The sequence below is a fragment of the Salvelinus alpinus genome, chromosome 18 (assembly GCF_045679555.1).
Source record: "Salvelinus alpinus chromosome 18, SLU_Salpinus.1, whole genome shotgun sequence".
Classification (NCBI taxonomy): Eukaryota; Metazoa; Chordata; class Actinopteri; order Salmoniformes; family Salmonidae; genus Salvelinus; species Salvelinus alpinus.
The window spans coordinates 4,959,455-4,980,830 of record NC_092103.1 but is presented as its reverse complement, the minus strand read 5'-3'; the positions used below and the strand labels follow the sequence as shown (position 1 = coordinate 4,980,830).

Below are 21,376 nucleotides of genomic sequence, written 5' to 3'. Positions count from 1 at the left end.
CTGGTAACCAGGTGCATGGAATCATTCTTCTTACACATCAAGAATATTTGGATTCATGTACTCAACAAAATATATATATATATAAACTCAATGTCATAATAAATCAAACATGCATAATAATTCAGACGTGGAATCTTCATTGCTGCAGCATGCTAATACAGTGGGCATATTGCCACACAATACATGTATCTAAATATGGCCTTGGTCCCTCAATACACAGGAGATGGAAAACAGCTAGATTTGCTCGATGAGCTGAAAAGCACGACTCCACGAAACAAGTCAATGGATAAGTGAACAGGGTGTTTTTGAGCTGTGACATTGTATATGTGATGCTGATTTTTCTCAGGTGCATCTCCGGGTTTTAACCTCCACGGTCCAACTGTGGTTGGAAATGTCATCACCAACCAAACAGTAAAAGCAGCACACAGAAGAAGAAACTCCCATTCATCAAATGTCCTCCTCAGCCATTGTTTAAAAGTCGGATGTGATTGTGTCCTCATTGAAATTCATGAGGTGTCTGTGTGCATGATGATGCATTATTGCCACTCAGGGAGAAATGACTCTGTGATGAGGGTGTAGCCTGTAGTCGTGTTCCTGGAGTAATTTGTCTGAGTGTTATTTCAATGGGGTGGAATGGCTTCTCATCATGGGCCTGTTCTCTCCCAATAATACGGACCTCATAGCTGCTGTACCACTGCAGCGAGATGCATCCCACACAGAATTATGATGAGGTGGCCATTTAACACCCATGATTTCACAGTGCTCAGGCAATCCACAGCACAGCAGAAGGTGGGCAGATTAGCCAAGCTATGCCCGTTTCCTTTCACCCTGCCAACCCATGTGGTAAAGTATCTTGTGCCTGTGTGCTAGTCACGATAGCTGGCAGTGGTCCAAAATAGTCTGTCTACTCTGACACACTACCCTGTCTCATTATGACTCGCTGAAATAGAGAGAGAGGGAGAGAGGGAGAGAGGGAGAGAGAGAGAGAGAGAGAGAGAGAGGAGCATGTCTATGCGATGGCAGCACAATTGCGCCACAGGGAATTTTAATCAATTAGAAACGGAGGGCTAATTAAAGGCGGCATTGTGTTTACTGATTCAGAGCCGCCGGCTCAGTGGGAGCAGAGCAGAGGGGGGGATGTAGACGCACACAGCAGGCAGGGCCCAACACACTCTGCACTGGGTCGGATTTTGTTCACCACTATAGTACAGCCGCGTGTCTGTCATAGTCTGGGAGGAGAAGAGAGCTGACCCACTGTACTGTATCTCTTTGGCTGAGACTGACTGTTACCGTTTTGAGGAGGTTGTATAGGCCTATTATCAAGCGGTGTTAATGAGAGAAAAATGGCACTGAGAAATTGCTGACTTGATGAAAGCTGTTAATAGGCAAGAATGTTGTTGAATGTAAATGAATGTATTTGCCACATACACAATAAAGGCCTTTTCCTGATGTAACGTTTTCCTGACAACCTCGAGAGTGAAGGTAATTTCATTCTCTCTACATGCTTGACTGGTCCAGGGAAGAAAAAAAATCAATAGACACCATTACCATGGTTTTCAGTTAAGATGTGATGGATATGCCTGGTGTTTGTGTGTGTGTGTGTGTGTGTGTGTGTGTGTGTGTGTGTGTGTGTGTGTGTGTGTGTGTGTGTGTGTGTGTGTGTGTGTGTGTGTGTGTGTGTGTGTGTGTGTGTGTGTGTGTGTGTGTGTGTGTGTGTGTGTGTGTGTGTGTGTGTGTGTGTGTGTAAACCTAATTTGCCATTGACTAATGAAGATTGAAGAACCTCATGCTTATCTTTAAGCAGAGGGCTGTCAGGGGTTGATTACATCTTAAAATCAGTAGTATGAGAGCTGAGCTGAGATGAGTAGCAGCGTCTTGTGTTTCATCCTGTCACTGTGTCGAGGCTCAGGCTGAGAAATGGTACTTCACCTGTCCTCGTGACCTCATAGGTTAACCAGTGGAAGGAGGAGGAGAGCTGAAGGAGTCAGACAAGTCACTGGAGTGGATCAAGCACCGTGCAGCCAGACTTTTCCATCTGCCGTTTGCTTCAAAATTCAAATTCATTACTGATTATTAACCGCGGGCCTGCCTTCTCTCTGCAGGTCTGTGACACCCTCTTCACTCTCACACACACATTGTCCAATCACATGTGCCTTAGCCATGCCCTGAAACTTCTTTCTGTTATGACACTTTCTTATATCAACATTAGGCCTTTGCTTTATTGCAGGGATTGGCAACATGCGGCCTGCATGCCAAAACCGTTCTGCAAGTGATTTTTTGGGGCCCCCAAAGTTTTTAGTAAAAAATAATAATAATCATTGGGAATTTTTAGGGGGGAAAAAATACAGTAAAATTACCTGGAATTCTGCCAAAAAATATGAATTTAGGAAATCTGTTCCCAAGTATTCCCACGGAAAAAAAGAGACATATATACAATCAAGTATAAAATGATTACTATTTTCAAATTCAATCTCTTATTGGGCTTAGTGGTGGTCAACTTGCATGTACAAATTATTATTTTGATGTTCTGGCCCCCTGACCATCATCGTCTCAAAACCGAATCTATTTGCCTGCCCCTGCCCTATTGTTACTCATATTATTTCCATCTGGAATATATAGAGACAATATTGTTTTGACATTGCCGTCCTATTTGGGATTCCCATCCCATTCTCCCTGGGTCAACAGGCATGTAGATCCTGCTAAGGTGCCTCCGGTTTGGCTTTCATTTCGCGACGAGAGCACTTTGCATCTCTCATTTCAGGAACACCAGGAGGCAGCCTTTCCCACTCCTCCTGGTGCTGAGAGCCATTGTGTCCCACTGTGATCTATAGATCAGCACGACCCGCCCTGATGGACTGCATAACCATTGGTAAAAACAGAATTGTGGATCTAGGTGGCTCTACACACAGAGCAGCCTCTCAGATCAAATAATATAGTTTGCAATGCCCCACTGTCCAGTTTATTTTTTCAATTGAAAGACTGGACTGTATGTGTTCTGAAAATGCTTACATGGAGGGGGGGTTCAGTAAATTTCAGTAGTGCTGTATCCTCTCCTCTGATAATTGTAATAAACTGTTAAAAATGTCTCTGTGCCATTGAAGCAAACAAATTAGCTTAATAAGTTTACAGTGTCTGTGGTGTTATGCCAGGTTCCCATCAGCCCAAATGAAGATCTCTACATCTCTGACACCTGTTAGTGGTGTTGATATCTTCCTTGAAGGCATCTGTTCATTACGGAAGACTCTGAAATTAGACACTCTATTGCACAGGTGCATATAAACAGCAGTTACTGTATATGAGGTACGGCTTAAACTGAGATATCCATATTGATTCATCATAAATTTATGACTCAAGACCTCTATAATTCCCTCTAACCAAAATACTGTATATATTGCCAGTTAAATAAACAACAGTAGAAATATGGTTTATTCAAGAATCTCCTCTCCGCTATCTGTTCCTCAGGATTCAAGGCTGCTGACAGCATCAGCCCTCAAGTCTAAATCAATATAACAGGTTCTTTGAGGCTCACATACACCTGCAGTGAAGGGTAACCTTGACACACATCCCACAACGGAGAGGGAGAAATTAGGAAGGGAAGGAGGGAGGGAGCGCAAGAAAATGAGAGGAGAGTGAGACAGAGAGAGCTACCCAGTGTGACCTCTCTAGGCAACAAAGGCCTCTTTTAAAAACAGATGGTAGATTCTGGCCGTGAAGAAACCAACAGATACTGATGAACCAGAGGAGAGAATTGTCTAACCCAGAGGCGCAGGAACACACACAGAACTGGTAGCCTCTTCGTGTGCAAAACAGAAAACAAAATAAATGTTCACAAGTGCACAAGGCCAACCAGGCTAAATACCCCCTGACATTGTGAATGTGTGAGATATTTGTTTCTCTGCTGAAGGTAAGGGTGGTGATGCCACTCCATGAAGACGGAGTCCTAATTGTTTCCTTGGAGACAGGCAGAGACTGCCAGTGTGCTCACGGATCACGGCTCCACGTTTACCTCACTAATAGAACACCTGACAGGCCAGCCAGGAAATAACCCTCTAGGCTGGGATACTCTGTTGGTACTGGGTTCTCTGCTGAGGTCAAACTGTCTTGAATTGTGTCTATAGCTCTGTACTGTACTGTCTCTTTACGTACGGCAACTCAAAACTGTTTACCTCCACAAGTCTGGTTAGGCTCTGTTGGTAGTTTTTAGGTGTACTTCTGCCTGTCCATATAACACTAGCCAGTGAGATGAGGGCTCTTAAATTAAACATGCACTGTGCTAAACAGTCACAGGGATTATTTGGCTAATGCTATTTAAACAAGAGCAAAAGAAAAATAACCCCTTCAAAGACTCAGAGGGGGTATCAAGTGACTATCAAGGATAAGGCTTTTAGATTTAGCAGGGAACAAAATCGGCAGCAGTGAGCTTACATTTTAACTGAGGCCCTGCTCCTTTTGAAGTCAATTTGATTTCAAAATAAGCATTACTGCTTATCTTGTATTGGGTAAAACATTGGCAATGTTAGTTTGTAGACTTAATCATTGTTTCATCTTTGTTACTGAAAATAAACATCCATGTGAGCTCAATATTCCTAAGAAGCCTAGGTTTGCTATTGTTATCCTCTGTATAGCAGCTATGTGGCCATGGCAACATTCCGATTTAGTGGGCCTATTGATTTTACCATCTGAGCACTTTGCAGATCTTATTAGACATTATTCAGAGAGCAAAATGTTGCTCTTCATCTTCTGATCCAAGGTCCTAACTTGGCAGGGCAGTAACATGCTCTCCATTAGAGTAGAAGGCTTTCTCCACACAAACACTCATTTTCTAAAGAAGCTGATATAATCAGAGTACTAGGATAAAGCCAAGAAAAATAACCTTACTGTGGTGGTCTTTGTGCACTGTAATCAGCCTAGTGGGTAATTTACTCACACTCATTCTCCACCCGCTCCCTTTGTGACATGTACATGAGTCTGAGCACTATGCATTATGATTCATTGAATTGCTACCTTAACATGAACATTTTTTTTTAATGTTTAGTGCCTTTTGACTTATGTTAACTTAGGCATTTACAAATTCCTTGTTAATAACCAGAGATGTTGGCAGATGAACGGTAGACTCAAGGTCCTCCAGTGAGAAAATAACACTTCCCTCACATCCTTAAAAGGGAGTAATGGGCCTCCACTCCCCATAGGGTTGATTTAAGAGGCTTGTTTTGATTTTCTTAAGATGAAATATCAACCGCTCTAAAGCCCCCAGGATGGCAGCCATGCCCCCCCATTCTGACCTTTACCTGCTAATCAATACAATGAGCCCTCCAGGAAGAAAAGTAGACACGAGTCTTGCATTTGCTCCAAACCAGTTATATTTTCCTCAAACGATTCAGTAGTTCCAGAAGACTTACATGCAAATCAGCTTTAGTTGTGCCGTTCATCTCGCCGAGATCCTGTTGATTTGCTTTGTTAACTTCTGATTAAAACCATTTCTCATAAACCTCAGTTGATTGATGAGTCCTCATGAGACATAACGTACGCTAATTAATTTAATGGTGTCTGTAGCCAAGGTCAGAGACATCAGTGTATACAGCTGATTTGGATCTCAAATCCTCTAACAGGAACTGGCCATCCGCCAGCATGGCGATTGGTTCTCTCCACTCAATCACCCAATAGTCAGAGTGCCAGGGTACTTTGTTAGGCCTCAAGATGACCACCAAGAAGCAGACCTCATGTAGACTACCTGTTGATTTCCTTCCAAGAAATCACAGGTCAGAGTCAATGAATAGCTCAAATGAGGAAACCATTGAGTTGTTCCCCGACCAAATTCTAATTGTTCAAAAGCACAATAAGGCCACAAAGACTTAACTTACAACCGAATCGCCTCACTAGGGGACAGTTACCCTAACATGCATTAAAACAGCAAATTAAACTGCACATTCAAATTCAATAAAATGGCATAAAGTGACCTCAGCTTAGTGAACATGGGATTGTGCCACAGGGGAAAGCTGGCTGTGGCACCGCCAGTAGGCCTTTGACAACAGGAAGAGTTCTCATGCATTCTAGTTCATTATTACTAGGCAACAGCAGGGTAGAGGCGCTCTGTTCTGGACACTACTCATACAGAATGGAAATTCATGAAGGTTACATTTCTGGAGAAATCCTTTATAAAAACCTGTCAAAAATATCATACAACAAAGATGAACACCAAACGAATCATTCACTGTGAAGTATTCCATGCTGTTTAAACATTTGTTTCTTATTTAGATGGGTTGTTTGGTGTGAGGAATGAGGTGGATCTGAGATGGCTTGTAATGACTCAAAGAACAGTCTTGATACACCCCCTTGGGGCTGACTAAAAGGCACACTTGTCTAGGCATTGGCACAAATGGCTATTCAATAAAACAATCCATGTGCTTTAATAAGACGTCACTGGAGAAACCATAAGGGGTCTACCACTGTCAGTTTACACTTGTGGTTGAACAAATAGTATCCTAAGTCGTGTCAATGTCAACAGTATTTATTTTTTTTATAAACAGGTCAAGTATTCATATTTCCCATTACAATGAAAGGCTATTCATCTGAACTATACAGAGAGCAGATAGGAACTCTGATATATACAGTCCTTTGGGATAGATACGAGCATGACCAGTTTATTTCCTGCTCCTCTTGGGAAGTGCAGCCAAATCCACTAAGGCACAGTACAGGTGAAGGGCCACCTGTAGACTGGGCTCTGGTCCAGTGCTGGTCCGCTTCCTTTAGGCAAGGGCAGGAAAGTCTTCTGGGTCGTCAGGGTTTGGGGCCTGTCCCTGCTGGAATCGGGCCTAAGGAGAATCAATCAGTCAACTTATGGGATACCTGTGTATCAACACACGGGTAAGGAATATGCTGCCAAAGGCCTATTGCAGTGCTATTCACAATTGAATGAGACAGGCAGAAAGGCGAACTGAACCTGCCCACCATCCTTGCTGCCTTTGGCAATGGTTACAAACCCCTGATGTATATCTAACAGGACCCATTCAGTCCAGACATACCTTCTCAGGAGGCTTCTGGGGAGAAATGGTCTCTGGCCGTGTGGCTGGGCCACCTCGTCCACCTCTTCCTCCTCCTCTGGTACCCCGTGAGGGTCGTCCCAGACTGCCAAAGTCAATCTTCAACTTGGCTGTGATGTCATTGGCAGGGCGACGGAGGGCTGCAGCGTCATCCTCCTCAACCTCCTCCTGTTGATCAAGAGAAACAAGCACCATATAAATCAGTTTGCTGTAATTCAATGAGGCCGAAAAGAAACAAGCAGTGATATTAACTTCTTATGGCTGCAGGGGCAGTATTGAGTAGCTTGGATGAAAGGTGCACAGAGGTGCCCATAGTAAACTGCCTGCTCTTCAGTCCCAGTTGCTAATATATGCATATTATTATTCGTATTGGATAGAAAACACTGAAGTTTCTAAAACTGTTTGAATGATGTCTGAGTATAACAGAACTCATATGGCAGGCAAAAACCTGAGAAAAAAATCAAAACAGGAAGTGGGAATTCTAAGGTTGGTCGATTTTCAACACAGCCCCTATTGAACACACAGTGGGATATGGATAAGTTTGCACTTCCTATGGCTTCCACTAGATGTCAACAGTCTGTAGAACCTTGTCTGATGCCTCTACTGTGAGGTGGGGCCGATGGAGACAGAAAATAGTGCGCGTTCATATGAGAGGGAGCTCTGTTCCATCGCACATCTGAAGTCAATGTAATTCTCCGGTTGGAACTTTATTGAAGATTTGTTAAAAACATTCTAAAGATTGATTCATCGTTTGACTTGTTTCTACTGACTGTTACGGAACTTTGACATTTCGTCTGCTTTTAGTGAACGCGCTTCGTGACTTTGGATTTGTTTACCAAACACGCTAACAAAAATAGCTATTTGGACATAAATTATGGACAACACCGAACATTTGTGGAAGTGGGAGTGCATTCCGACGAAGATCAGCAAAGGTAAGTGAAGATTTATAATGCTTTTTATGAGTTTTGTTGACTGCACAATTTGGCGGGTAACTGTATGGCTTCCTTTTGTGGCTGAACACTGTTCAGATTGAATATTGTGCTTTTGCCGTTGAAATCTGACACAGCGGTTGCATTAAGAACAAATGTATCTTTAATTCTATGTAAAACATGTATCTTTCATCAAAGTTTATGATGAGTATTTATGTTATTTGACGTGGCTCTCTGCAATTTCTCCGGATATTTTGGAGGCATTTCTGAACATGGGGCCAATGTAAACTGAGGTTTTTGGATATAAATATGAGCTTTATCGAACAAAACATGTATTGTGTAACATGAAGTCCTATGAGTGTCATCTGATGAAGATCATCAAAGGTTAGTGATCCATTTTATCTCCATTTCTGCTTTTTGTGACTCCTGTCTTTGGCTGGAAAAATGACTGTCTGTGATTTTGCGGTGACCTAACAATCGTTTGTGGTGCTTTCGCTGTAAAGCCTATTTGAACTCGGACACTTGTGGGATTAACAACAAGATTACCTTTAAAATGGTGTAAGATACATGTATGTTTGAGGAATCTTAATTATGAGATTTCTGTTTGAATTTGGCACCCTGCACTTTCACTGGCTGCTGTCATATCATCCCTTTAACGGGATTGCAGCCATAAGAAGTTAAGCATCCTGTTTTTGCAGCATTTGTGCAAGATTCCTCACCTCAACCTGTTTCTTGGACTTGTGGATGACCACAGAGTCAGAAGGCACAATGGTATCAGCCTTGCGCAGGTTGAACTCCCTCTTGGGCCGGTTCTGTTCCTGTAGGGCTTTCCACTCATCCAGAGACATCTCCACGGAAACCTCCACCACTGCTTCCCCCTCGCCTTCAGTCTCCGGGGCACTGCAGAGAATCAACAGATTACTATGGGGATGGAAATCTAATACAACCTGAAACTCATTCTATAACTAGAGTAAATGTGAGCATTTCAAATGATAATGTCTGAGTTCAGGGTATGTATAGACCAGAATATGTAGTGAGTATCGTAGAGGATTTGCATAAAGTAGTAAGCTACACATGTATATTATTTGCACTGTCTCACTGTGTGGTCTGATTAACATTGCTGCGCTGGTCAGTCACTTGGCTCGCTCACCGATTTGCTCCAGTCTCTGCGGAATCCGCCACCTCATCTCCATCCCCTCCCTCAGTGGGAGCCCCATCAGCGGCAGCACTAAAATCGCATAAACAGTATAACTACAGTAACAATCATTCAAGATAATTCATATGAAAGTGCTGATGAAGACGTGCCAAGTAACATTGGTTGAGACCCACCTCAATGAGACCCAAAGGAATATATTGCCTCTCATTTGAATATTTTTTCAAGAGACAAGCCACAGCATGGCTAGATCCATCCAAATCTCAGCTTGTTGACAACTATTTGATGTCTGAACAACTTCCGTATGGGATTGTACGTTTGAATGAGAGCACTGGCTTTCAACACTCCCATTTGATTGGGTCCGAGTAGAAATTATATTGCCCATCAGGAGTGGCATTTTCTTGTTTGAGCTTTGTTTTGTCCCAGTCTTTTCCGACAGTGTTGGACAATGTTTTAGTAGCCTATGCGGTGCTACCTTCACTAGCTAGCTCGTTGCCAGTCAGAAACTCTGAAACCTGTTTGGATCAACGCAAAAAATATTTGACTGGTTTTCACCTAGACTACTGTACTAACCCCCTTTTTATAGTCTTCCTGAGGAAGACTTCAAGGCATTTGAACAGAATGTGAGAAGCCTGGGTTTGAGGCTACTCCTACTAATAGTCCAAACTAGGACGGCAGAGTACAACTATAGCTACTCACACACTGAGGCACAGTTAAATGTCTCACATTTACAATCCTAATGTGCTTACTCACCTCATGTGGTCCCTCATGGATCCCCAGTTACGTGGACCACTGCCCCCTCGCTTCTCCTCTGGCCTGACACCACTGCAACAGGCAAAAGTTTAAATGTCATCAACCTCAACTATTTTGTCATAATCCAAGTACAACACTCACATGCATTGTGAAACAGACAAACTTGATTTAAAAGCAATGTGTTAAGTATTGTTCTTACGTTCTATCGCTGCCACTGTGGCGCTCAAACTCCCTTTTGCCTCTCTGGTCAAAGCCATCTGTGGATCTGAAGTTGCTGTTGCCGCGCATTCCTCTTCCACGGCCACCACCTCGGCCCCTTGCGGCACGCTCACCCTGATCCACAGGCCTGTTTAGGGGGGGGGGGGGGAGCGGTTAGTTAACATAAAAACTTAAGTCTCACGTAGCCACCTGTCCATTTTAATAGTCAGGCAAAGGCACACATTTCAGCAAATAAACACCAGTTTCTAAATGGATTGTTTAAAAGAGGTTACCTTGTTTACAGGTTAAAGCTACCATATAACTTACTGGGTGACCTGACCAAATTCTCACAGAAATACAAATTACTGATCTCATTCTCATTGAAAACAAGTCTATGCAGCGATAGATCTGTTCCATTTCTAAGCTTCCATTCTTAAGTTGTTTTTGCGTCCTACTTTCGGTTTTGTGAACCAGCTTCAAACCATAGACAAAACCAGTAGATGATAGGAATACATGGATGATGTCAGCGCTATGGAAAAATGTTGGTTTGGCCATTCTGGCGATTGTAATTTACATAGGCTTTTTAGGGCAAACCAGGGCTTTTGGCATAGCTAGGTTGCTATGCAGTAGCCAACCAGCAGAGATTGTGACGTCACGCTCCAGACCTGACACTTGGGTCGGGCGATAAAATATATGGTGTGATGATATTTTGGCTAATTTGATGGTAGGGCAACATTTTGTTTCTGAAGTTCTAATATTGTTTATGAGTTGTGCATGAGCGTAGAAAGGTAAAAAATTAATTCTACGTGGTTTTAGTAGGCTTTCTCCATTATGATGGTTTTATTCTCAACCAAAAGGATAGTGAAGTTGACCAACATGGTAATTTATCACTGCATAAAAATACCTTTAGACCATTGTAAAAATCTGTACCAGTTCTCACAATATATTGCCCAGCCCTACACTTGAGGCATACTTCAAACTGAAAAAATAATTTTGTTACTGAAAACAAATTTTATAGGGGTTTAGATGGTACAATGAGTCATTCTCTACACTGCTTGTTTAAGTGAACTATTAGAATTTTAGCGACCAGGAAATGGTGGAGCGATCTTTGCATATTGCACCTTTGTTTAATTTGTTAAATTAAATAATTCAGTAATCACCAGTAAGAAACTGCTAGCCATTGGCTGCTAACAGCTGAGAAGTGCTAGCTAAAATGGCAAACACACAGTCAACTTCAGGAGTACAAAACACTAGAAATTAGGCCATCACCCTCTACTGGTGAAAGTAAAAACAGACAAAAATTCACAGTCAGACTAATTATTCAGTCAAGGGAAGTAAATTTTTTATAGAGGCATAAGAAAAGTGATAAACAGTGCCAGAAATTAAGAAAAGTATTATAATGTTGGAATTAAACAGTCAACTATGCAAATGAGCAAAAGCTGCATGCATTAAGGAAATAGACACCTGGCTCAAATAGCCAGTCTAATGCGTTCTAGTTGTGTTCAGTTTATTAATCAAAGAAACACCTGAGATATTAATTGAAGTTTTGGGGTAAGGAGTAGGGGAGTACTCAGACAAAAGGAGAACCGTTAGGGATATGAGGAATTTGCCGGATACAACGATGTTAAGTCATTATCTGTAATCTGAGAAAGTTGCTAAAAAAGGTAGCATTTCTCATGTCACTCAAACCGTGCAGAATACATAACCCCAACTGACCGATTCAGCTGCCAGTAAAGACACCGGCAGTGTGCTGCCTGCTGCCATGATTGATAAGAACAAACATCTCTTCTCTTGTTGTCCAGGACTCACACCACCTCCCACTTTCACTCACAACTCTCCCTTCCGTCTCCAAACAAAATCAGTAGCTAGGCATTATTCCAGCTATCGATCTGTTTATATTTTCAGCTGGATTTGCTGAGGCCATGTTGTGGCAGTTGTTTGTTTACTACTTTGTCCAGCAACTAAATTCACCAGACACGCGAGTCTCCCTTACTATGATTATTTCTCCGACATGTTTTCCAAGCGACAGATCATTAGAAGATAAAATTACACATTTAAATAGTTAATTTTGATTGTACAAATGTTGTAGCATAGGCTACATGTTAGGAGAGAAATTTTGCGCCTCTCGAAAGTAAAACAATGTAGCCTAGGCTACTAGGGCGAGAACATCAGGAATAAATGCAGGCAGCAGTAGCCAGCCATGCATCATTTATGAACCCATTTTGTTGATAATTAAGACTATGAAAGTAATGTGCATTTCAGATGTCGGGATCGTGAGCAATGTGTGAATGAGTGAAGGAACAGAAGCACTTGAGTACAGGCTTTACTGCACTTCTGGGTTTTCCAAACACAAGTAAAGACAATTATGAGTAGCCTATCAAGTGTGAAACGGATAGGATTATAGGTATGACGAGTTCAGCACAACCCTAGTAAGGCACATGATGGCTCCACAGAAGGCACTGGTTGGCCAGTTGGAGTGAACATGCATACAACTATCCAGTTCTCTCAGCTCTGCAAAGTGGGGTTAGCATAGATAGAAAACTGAAGGAAATTGCACATGTTACTACTTGAATAGCCTATGGCTGTTCACACAGGCAGTGTAAAATTATCAGAATGGGGCTATTTCCATTGATCTTCTGGAAAAGAACACGTGCCCTTTAATCATCCTGTCTTTTTCAGAGCCGATTTGATTGGTCAAAAGACGAATTTGTGTAAAAGCAGCCAATGTCATGTTCAATCGGTCAACCAAGAAAATTCCCACCTCTAGTGTATAACTACCTTTCAATTGAGTATCCTAGCGGAGCCTCACTGTCGTTCTGCCTCCGATCCCGGAAGGCAACTCGTCGCTCCCCCCTCTCCTCCACCTGGCCAGGTGCACCTCGAGGAGGATACTTCTGACCTGCACAAAAATGACAAATTATGTAATCACCCCACACCCCCCCCCCTTAATCTGGCCACTTCAAAAAGGCCTCCATCTACTATAGGTTACTAGCTAAACCTAACTATATAGCTTGCTAGTTAGCTAGCATGTGATTGATATAGTTAGCACTAGCTTACAATCTATACCTTATAAGCAATTCCGCGAAAGTTCCTGTGAAAATAAAAAGTTAACTAGTCGCTCTGGATAAGAGCGTCTGCTAAATGACTTAAATGTAAATGTAAACACAACCCCCATGTTGCACTGAAGTTAGCTAGTTAGAAATCTAACTAGTTAGCTAAAAAGGTAGTTAAGTTAGCTACTACGCCAGCCAGACGGCGAACAACATGTGCATAATAACGTGGGGAGTTCCATAACACATGGATGGACACGCGACGGACAGGAATAGTTAATTTCTATCATAAGTGTCAATTATGCAAGTTTGACACGCCTGAAATGTTTTAGATAACTAACGTTACACGTTAAATGCACCTGACACGTGCCGTCAATACTGCCCATTTTCACGTCAGCTAGCTAGGCCTTCACCCATTGCATTACCCTGTAAAACTTTTGCCTGTGAATGGTTGCCTTCCACAGCATTCAAGGGAGTTCTCTTGTCCTTTTGAGACTCCTTCTTGACAGGTTTGGATGTTGAATCAGTTCTTCTTGGCTCATCCTTTTTCTTCTGTTTTTCCACCTGCGCCTGGCGAATAATATCGAAAGGGTCGGCCTCGTCGTCTAAAAGCTGACCAAAACGGTTTGTCACGGCGCACCCAAAACCAGCACTTTCGGTGGGATCTTCAATTATACCCTTCATGTTGAGAATGTTTTTCAAAATCAGCTGGAAGAAAACCTGGGTTACATACAATGCTAAAGCTAATGACGTTTTTTTACGAACCGAATGATTCAAGAACAAACATATTGACCTGTGATTAAATTATGAACATCCCCTGCATCAAGTTAGAACCTGGCAGGCTACAGCATTTGAGCATGCGGTATTTCCAAAATGGCGGATCATTTATATACAACCCTGCCCCATAATATTACAATATTATTCATGAGGTGTTAAAGAAACACACCACGTTAACGTCATCATAGCGTAAAGGCATGCTTTTGGGTAGGGTTTTTTGGCACCTATTTCTATCATTATTAGGTTTTCTGCAGGTAGAAATTTCATAGATGTTCTTTAAATGACACAAGCTGTCTCCAAACAATCAATGGGCACATTCGATCACTTTTGTCAAGAGGTTGGTCACCGCCATTCAAAGCCTGCTGCAGCATGCCATCCTGCATCCCACTGCTGGCTTACCTCTGAAACTAAGCAGGGTCAGTCCCTGGATAGGAGACCAGATGCTGCTGGAAATGGTGTTGGAGGGCCAGTAGGGGGCACTCTTCCCTAAAGAGATCCCAGGTCAGTGACGAGGACATTGCCCTGTGTAGGGTGCTATCTTTCAGATGGGATGTTCAATGGGTGTCCCAGATCTCTGTGGTCATTAAAAATCTCATGACACTTATTGTAAAAGTAGGGGCGTTAACCCTGGTGTCATGGCTAAATTCCCAACCTGAACCCATTTCATAATGGCTACCTAATCATTAGCATATATCACCTCTCCAGCTGATGTGTTCTGGCACAAAAATGGTTGCTGTGCATCACCCAGGTGGGTACTACACATTGAATGAGGTGAATTTCACCCTACTATGTAAAGTGCTTTGAGTACCTCAGTCGGTAGAAAAGCACTATATAATGCCTATTAACTATTATGGGGATAAATATTGTCCAACTCGCAGATTATCCATTACATTGACCAGATACTCAAGTGGTAGCTCCAATAATGAAAATAAATGTCTTTAAAAAAGGAAGGCAGTCGGGAGGAGTGAACAACAGGCACAACTCTGAGTGTTTATTCTCTAAATTCCCGGGGTGTCACGTGTCCTACTTATATCAGTACACCGGTAACTACATAAGCATTACGAAACTTCTATTAGAGTAAATAAGCCATTCCATAAAAATAAAAAAATCAACAAATACCTTTGAAACGGCCTGTGTGGCATCCATGAGAGTCAAAATGTACAACTAGTAAATAGGATAATTTTGGTCATAAAGTGAGTCTCGTCTAAAACAGAGTTTGGAACATCCGTGCGTCCCAACGGGTAAATTAAGGTTGGGTTTTGATTTGACGATGTCCATTTACCCACTAACATTGTGTGTACCGCTGCGGCGATTGCTGTCTATCCAATAGCATAGACAGTGAGACAGACCTGCCCAGCAGCTCTGACTTTGTTTACATAATACATGTTGCACATTTTTTTACTTAAGAAATAATGCACCAAACACCGTCGCTAGATATCAAATTGCGCAATTAAAACATCCTCTGGAAAAAACGTCAAAATTCATCGCAGATTTATTGAGTTATCTTATATTCATTCTTGGGGTTTGAGGAAGTGAAATAGGCTACAGTACAGAAGTCCAGAGATATTCCCTAGTTATGTAGAGATCATGACCGCTACATGATCATGATCTCTACATAACAAAAGCTGTTTTGTCGAGATCACGAGAAATTATAAATATGACTGGATCTATTGATGATAGATTGACAGTATAACTTATGCGACAGCCCATGGTGGATCAGCACATACTTTTTTTTATTGATGGCTACACTAAGGGATGGTACATTTCATTTTAACATCATGCTTTCATGTGTTTGGAGCTAATTGTCATTAATAAATTAGAACGTTATCAGCGTAATGTCCCTTACCTTGAGCTAAGACTTCGTGGTTCAACTAAGCCCTCGTGGGGTATTTAAGCCCTGAATGATGCCTGACAGTCAGCACGTCTCCCAGGCTGCGTGCCACCCCCAAAACCACAGCCAATCTCATGCAAGGAACAGCACAGTTAACTTTGCTAGTATTGTGAGCTAGGAACCAGCAGGTGAAGAAACAGGATATGGAGGGAGGCTGGCGTGGTTACACGTGCTCTGCGGTTGTGAGGCCGGTTGGATGTACTGCCAAATTCTCTAAAACGAAGTTGGAGACGGCTTATGGTAGAGAAATTAACATTAAATTATCTGGCAATCGCTCTGGCGCACATTCCTGCAGTCAGGATGCCAAAACTTGAGACACCTGTGATATTGTGTTGTAACAAAACTGCACATTTTAGTAGGATTGTTTTGTCCCCACAAAAGGTGGACCTGTGTAATGATCATGCTGTTTAATCAACTTCTACACCTGTCAGGTGGATGGATTATCTTGGCAAAAAAGAAAAGCTCACCAACAGAGATGTGAACAAATTTGTGCACAAACTGAGAGAAATAACCTTTTTGTGCGTATGGAAAATGTCTAGGATCTTTTATTTCTGCCATTGAAACATGGGATCAACACTTAAATACCAAAGACGTTTAATTTTCTTCTGTGTATTCGTTTCAAACGAAAATTAAAAATAAGAAATATATCCCTTAATTTAACCAGGTGTTGATCTTATCTTTTGCACAGTGCTGCTGCAAAAAATACATTTTCATCAAACCCCCAAAACAGAGAAAATAATACCATTAGGACTCGAGAGCCTTGAAAAGGCCTGTCTTGAACAGTGGAGGCGCCTTAGAGGAGGAAGAGGAAACCCCAGGAGAGGAGACCCCATAACCCCAATGAATTTCATACAAATGTAAATTTTAAAACATTTAAAAGTTGCCTTCTTAGATAAAACTAAATATAAAGTAATTGATTAAAACACTTTTGCAAATAAGGTCTACATTAGCATCAACAGCACTTTGTAGGGTAGCACCATTGTGTAGCCAGAGGACAGCTAGCTTCCATCCTCCTCAGAGTACATTGATTTCAATACAAATCCTAGGAGGCTCATGGTTCTCATCCCCTTCCATAAACTTACAGTGACAACTTCCAGAGGATGTCCTCCAACCTATCAGAGCTCTTGCATGAACTCTTGCATGAACTGCAACCATTTTACCTTTATTTAACTAGGCAAGTCAGTTAAGAACAAATTCTTATTTTCAATGACGGCCTAGGAACAGTGGGCAGAACAACAGATTTGTACCATGTCAGCTCGGGGATTTGATCTTGCAACCTTTCGGTTACTAGTCCAACGCTCTAACCACTAGGCTACGCTGCCGCCCCATTGTGTAGCGGTTTGGCTTGGAAAGGTTCTTTTGACTGGTCACATACAGCTGATGTGTTGTGCATTGAAGTCTACAGCTGATGTGTTGTGCATTGAAGTCTACAAGCAAAGGGAAGAGGTGAAAGGAGGTTAGAGCATAACGTAGATGCGAGAAATACAACGTGGCTCTATGAAACTGAACTGTGTTAACGCATGATCAGGTGTATTCATTCTGCCGATTCTGTTGAAAAACGTTTCTTAAACAGAAGCAAACGGAACAAAACGGGGATAAACATAGCTGAATTTGTCCAATAGAAACTCTCGTTTGCAACTGATGGACTAATGATTACACCATCTATCAGCTAGATGCAGGCAAGAGTGTGCAAGGTGGTATTGAATGTAACTGTGTCACATCAAATTTGTCTCGACCTGTGTGTACCTACGTTGTAAACTTTCATTCATAGGCTAGGTTGTAGCAATCTCAGGATGGGTATAAAGAAAATTAGAGTATCATGTAGTAGCCTAAACCTATTGTTGTTACATTTAACAGGGTGAATGGAAAATGAATGACAGTCATCCAATATGCAGTAATAGAAATAAAGTCATGGTCATGAAAATAAATTAGTACTCCCTCAACTAAAACGGCATTGACCGCCACAGGTCTTAAAGTATAAAAAAAACCTGTCTCACTTTTTCTTAAAGATTACCACCCTAAGGTGGTTTGTTTATTTACAGATCCTGAGCACCAAACACTTTCAAAATTAATTTCAATCAAATGAAACTGAAATCTGAATTCTCTAGGCAAAAATATGACCACTATCCATTCATCATTAAAACCAGTTAAATGTAACTAAATGTAATTGAAAATGTCATGTCAAAGAAAAGGTTAAAATCTCACCTTTCTGGTAAAAATAGTTATATATTGCTGAGGTGTAGTCACTTTGGAGGACACAAGCTCAAGTACACAGTACAAATATGATAATTAAATATTTTATGCATTTCCAATTCAACAAAACTGAATGAATAAGTCTTGAAATGGCTTATACGCTTTCTAAATATAACAAAATCAAATAAAACTAAGATTTCACCTTCCTTATAACTAAAATATATATTTGTATGTTTAGTTACAGAAAATGTGAATATTTTCTGAAGGTCTCTTGATCAAAACATCTGCCCCCATCGCTGTGAACGTCTCACAGAACTCTAGCTTGTCCATTAATGACAAACAAAGTGTTTAAAAATCTGAATTATTTTAGATTAATAGCTATATATCGATCTCTGCTACCCTGATGAAACCACTCTCCTACGGCATTACGATGTAATGATTGCAGCCACGTGCTTTGTCAATTAGAGGTCGACCGATTATGATTTTTCAACGCTGATACCGATTATTGGAGGACCAAAAAAAGCCGATACCGATTAATCGGACGATTTTTATTTTTTATTTGTAATTATAACAATTACAACAATAATGAATTAACACTTATTTTAACATGGATAAAATCAATTTAACCTCAAATAAATAACGAAACATGTTCAATTTGGTTTAAATAATGCAAAAACAAAGTGTTGGAGAAGTAAAAGTGCAATATGTGCCATGTAAAAAAGCTAACGTTTAAGTTCCTTGCTCAGAACATATGAAAGCTGGTGGTTCCTTTTAACATGAGTCTTCAATATTCCCAGGTAAGAAGTTTTAGGTTGTAGTTATTATAGGAATTATAGGACTATTTCTCTCTATACCATTTGTATTTCATATACCTTTGACAATTGGATGTTCTTATAGGCACTTTAGTATTGCCAGTGTAACAGTATAGCTTCTGTCCCTCTCCTCGCACCTACCTGGGCTCGAACCAGGAACACATCGACAACAGCCACCCTCGAAGCATCGTTACCCATCGCTCCACAAAAGCCGCGGAGCAAGGGGAACAACTACTCCAAGTCTCAGAGCGAGTGACGTTTGAAACGCTATTAGCGCGCACCCCGCTAACTAGCTAGCCATTTCACATTGGTTACACCAGCCTAATCTCGGGAGTTGATAGGCTTGAAGTCATAAACAGCTCAATGCTTGAAGCACAGCGAAGAGCTGCTGGCAAACGCACGAAAGTGCTGTTAGAATGAATGCTTACGAGCCTGCTGCTGCCTACCATCGCTCAGTCAGACTGCTCTATCAAATCATAGACTTAATTATTACATAATAACACACAGAAATACGAGCCTTTGGTCATTCATATGGTCGAATCCGGAAACTATCATTTCGAAAACAAAACGTTTATTCTTTCATTGAAATACGGAACCGTTCCGTATTTTATCTAACGGGTGGCATCCCTAAGTCTAAATATTGCTGTTACATTGTACAACCTTCAATGTTATGTCATAATTATGTACAATTCTGGCAAATTAATTACGGTCTTTGTTAGGAATAAATGGACTTCATACAGTTCGCAACGAGCCAGGCGGCCCAAACAGCTGCATATACCCTGACTGCTTGCACGGAACGCAAGAGAAGTGACACAATTTCCCTTTTTATAAGAAATTAATGTTAGCAGGCAATATTAACTAAATAGGCAGGTTTAAAAATATATACTTGTGTATTGATTTTAAAGAAAGGCATTGATGTTTATGGTTAGCTACACATTGGTGCAACGACAGTGCTTTTTCCGCGAATGAACTTGTTAAATCATCACCCGTTTGGCGAAGTAGGCTGTGATTCAATGAGACATTAACAGGCACCGCATCGATTATATGCAATGCAGGACAGGCTAGATAAACTAGTAATATCATCAACCATGTGTAGTTAACTAGTGATTATGTTAAGATTGATTGTTTTTTATAAGATAAGTTTAATGCTAGCAAGCAACTTACCTTAGCTTCTTGCTGCCCTCGCGTAACAGATAGTCAGCCTGCCACGCAGGCTCCTCGTGGAGTGCAATGTAAGGCAGGTGGTTAGAGCGTTGGACTAGTAACCGGAAGGTTGCAAAAACGAATCCCCGAGCTGACAAGGTAAAAATCTGTCGTTCTGCCCCTGAACAAGGCAGTTAACCCACCGTTCCTAGGCCGTCATTGAAAATAAGAATGTGTTCTTAACTGACTTGCCTAGTTAAATAAATGTGTAAAAAATACAGATTACCGATTGTTATGAAAACTTGAAATCGGTCATTCCGATTAATCGGTCGACCTCTATTGTCAATGGCTACGATGTGGGGCTCAGACAGGAGTTCGGCAGTTAGACGAGCTAATGAAATGGTAGGAAAAACATCCCAGCTTTAAGTCCTTTCAGATTTCACATCCTACGTCACACAGGCTCAGAAAATACTACTGTGTCCGTGGGAACCAGGGCTATCGCTCAATGCAAGCCATTAAGATCTACGGTGTCTACAGATCGATTTCTAAGTGATCATGACGGTAACAAGCGGTACCAGAACATCTAAGAGGTTTTAAAAGGTATACCCAAGTCTTTCCTCCATCATATGAAACTGAACATCTATGAAGTAAGCCAATCCTATTATGCAGAGTGATCATGTGAGCAGTTTTCTTCAGTGATCCTGTAAATTCTGTCCATGGACTGTTTTCTGGTTGAACTTGCAATTATGCACTTTCAGATTTAGGATACAGGCATAGGCATTCCCACATTTGTTGCACACAAATGCTTTGACACCAGTGTGCACAGGCTGGTGAGATACTAAAATTACTACTCTGGGAGAAACTCTTGCCACATTCATTACAAGCATATGGTCTCTCCCCTGTGTGAGTACGCATGTGTATTACAAGAGTATTCTTACACATGAACCCTTTCTCACAATTGCGACAGTTGAATGGTTTTTCTCCTGTGTGAGTGCGCATGTGCTGATCCAACACAGATCTGTAACAGAAGCCTTTACCACAGTAGCTGCAGGCATGCGACTTTGGCCCAGTGTTCTGCGGTCTTGAACGACGTTGAGATGGCAGGTGAATCATCTTGTGTTTCTTGACGTAGGCATGCGAGGTGAAGCCTTGCCCACAAATATCACACAAGTAAGGCTTTTCACCAGTGTGACTGCGTTGATGTATCTTAAGGGTTGTTGAACGGGTGAAACCTTTACCACAAGTATTACAAACATACAATGTCTGCCCTGTGTGATACAGCTTGTGTCTTTTGAGATTGCTTGGGTTACTGAACTTTTTGCCACATAGATCACAGGCAAAAGGTTGTTCACCAGTGTTGTATGAACATATGCCATTTGAGCCTAGCTGCATCAGGGAGATCTTTGCCACAAACGTCACAGACGTACCGGTGGTCTC

At 41.5% G+C, this 21,376-nt stretch overlaps 1 protein-coding gene across 1 annotated transcript; it reads right to left on the bottom strand.

Moving 5' to 3' along the window:
* Positions 1 to 6,492: 6,492 nt before the first annotated feature.
* On the bottom strand, positions 6,493 to 14,001 carry LOC139543576 (intracellular hyaluronan-binding protein 4-like). The gene is made up of 8 exons (XM_071349784.1): positions 13,549 to 14,001; positions 12,852 to 12,972; positions 10,075 to 10,221; positions 9,876 to 9,947; positions 9,120 to 9,197; positions 8,689 to 8,869; positions 7,023 to 7,208; positions 6,493 to 6,812 (listed from the first exon to the last, which is right to left on the bottom strand). Exons 1-8 carry the CDS (start codon positions 13,805 to 13,807, stop codon positions 6,747 to 6,749), a joined length of 1,110 nt encoding a protein of 369 aa, XP_071205885.1. The 5' UTR covers positions 13,808 to 14,001; the 3' UTR covers positions 6,493 to 6,746.
* Positions 14,002 to 21,376: the final 7,375 nt, after the last annotated feature.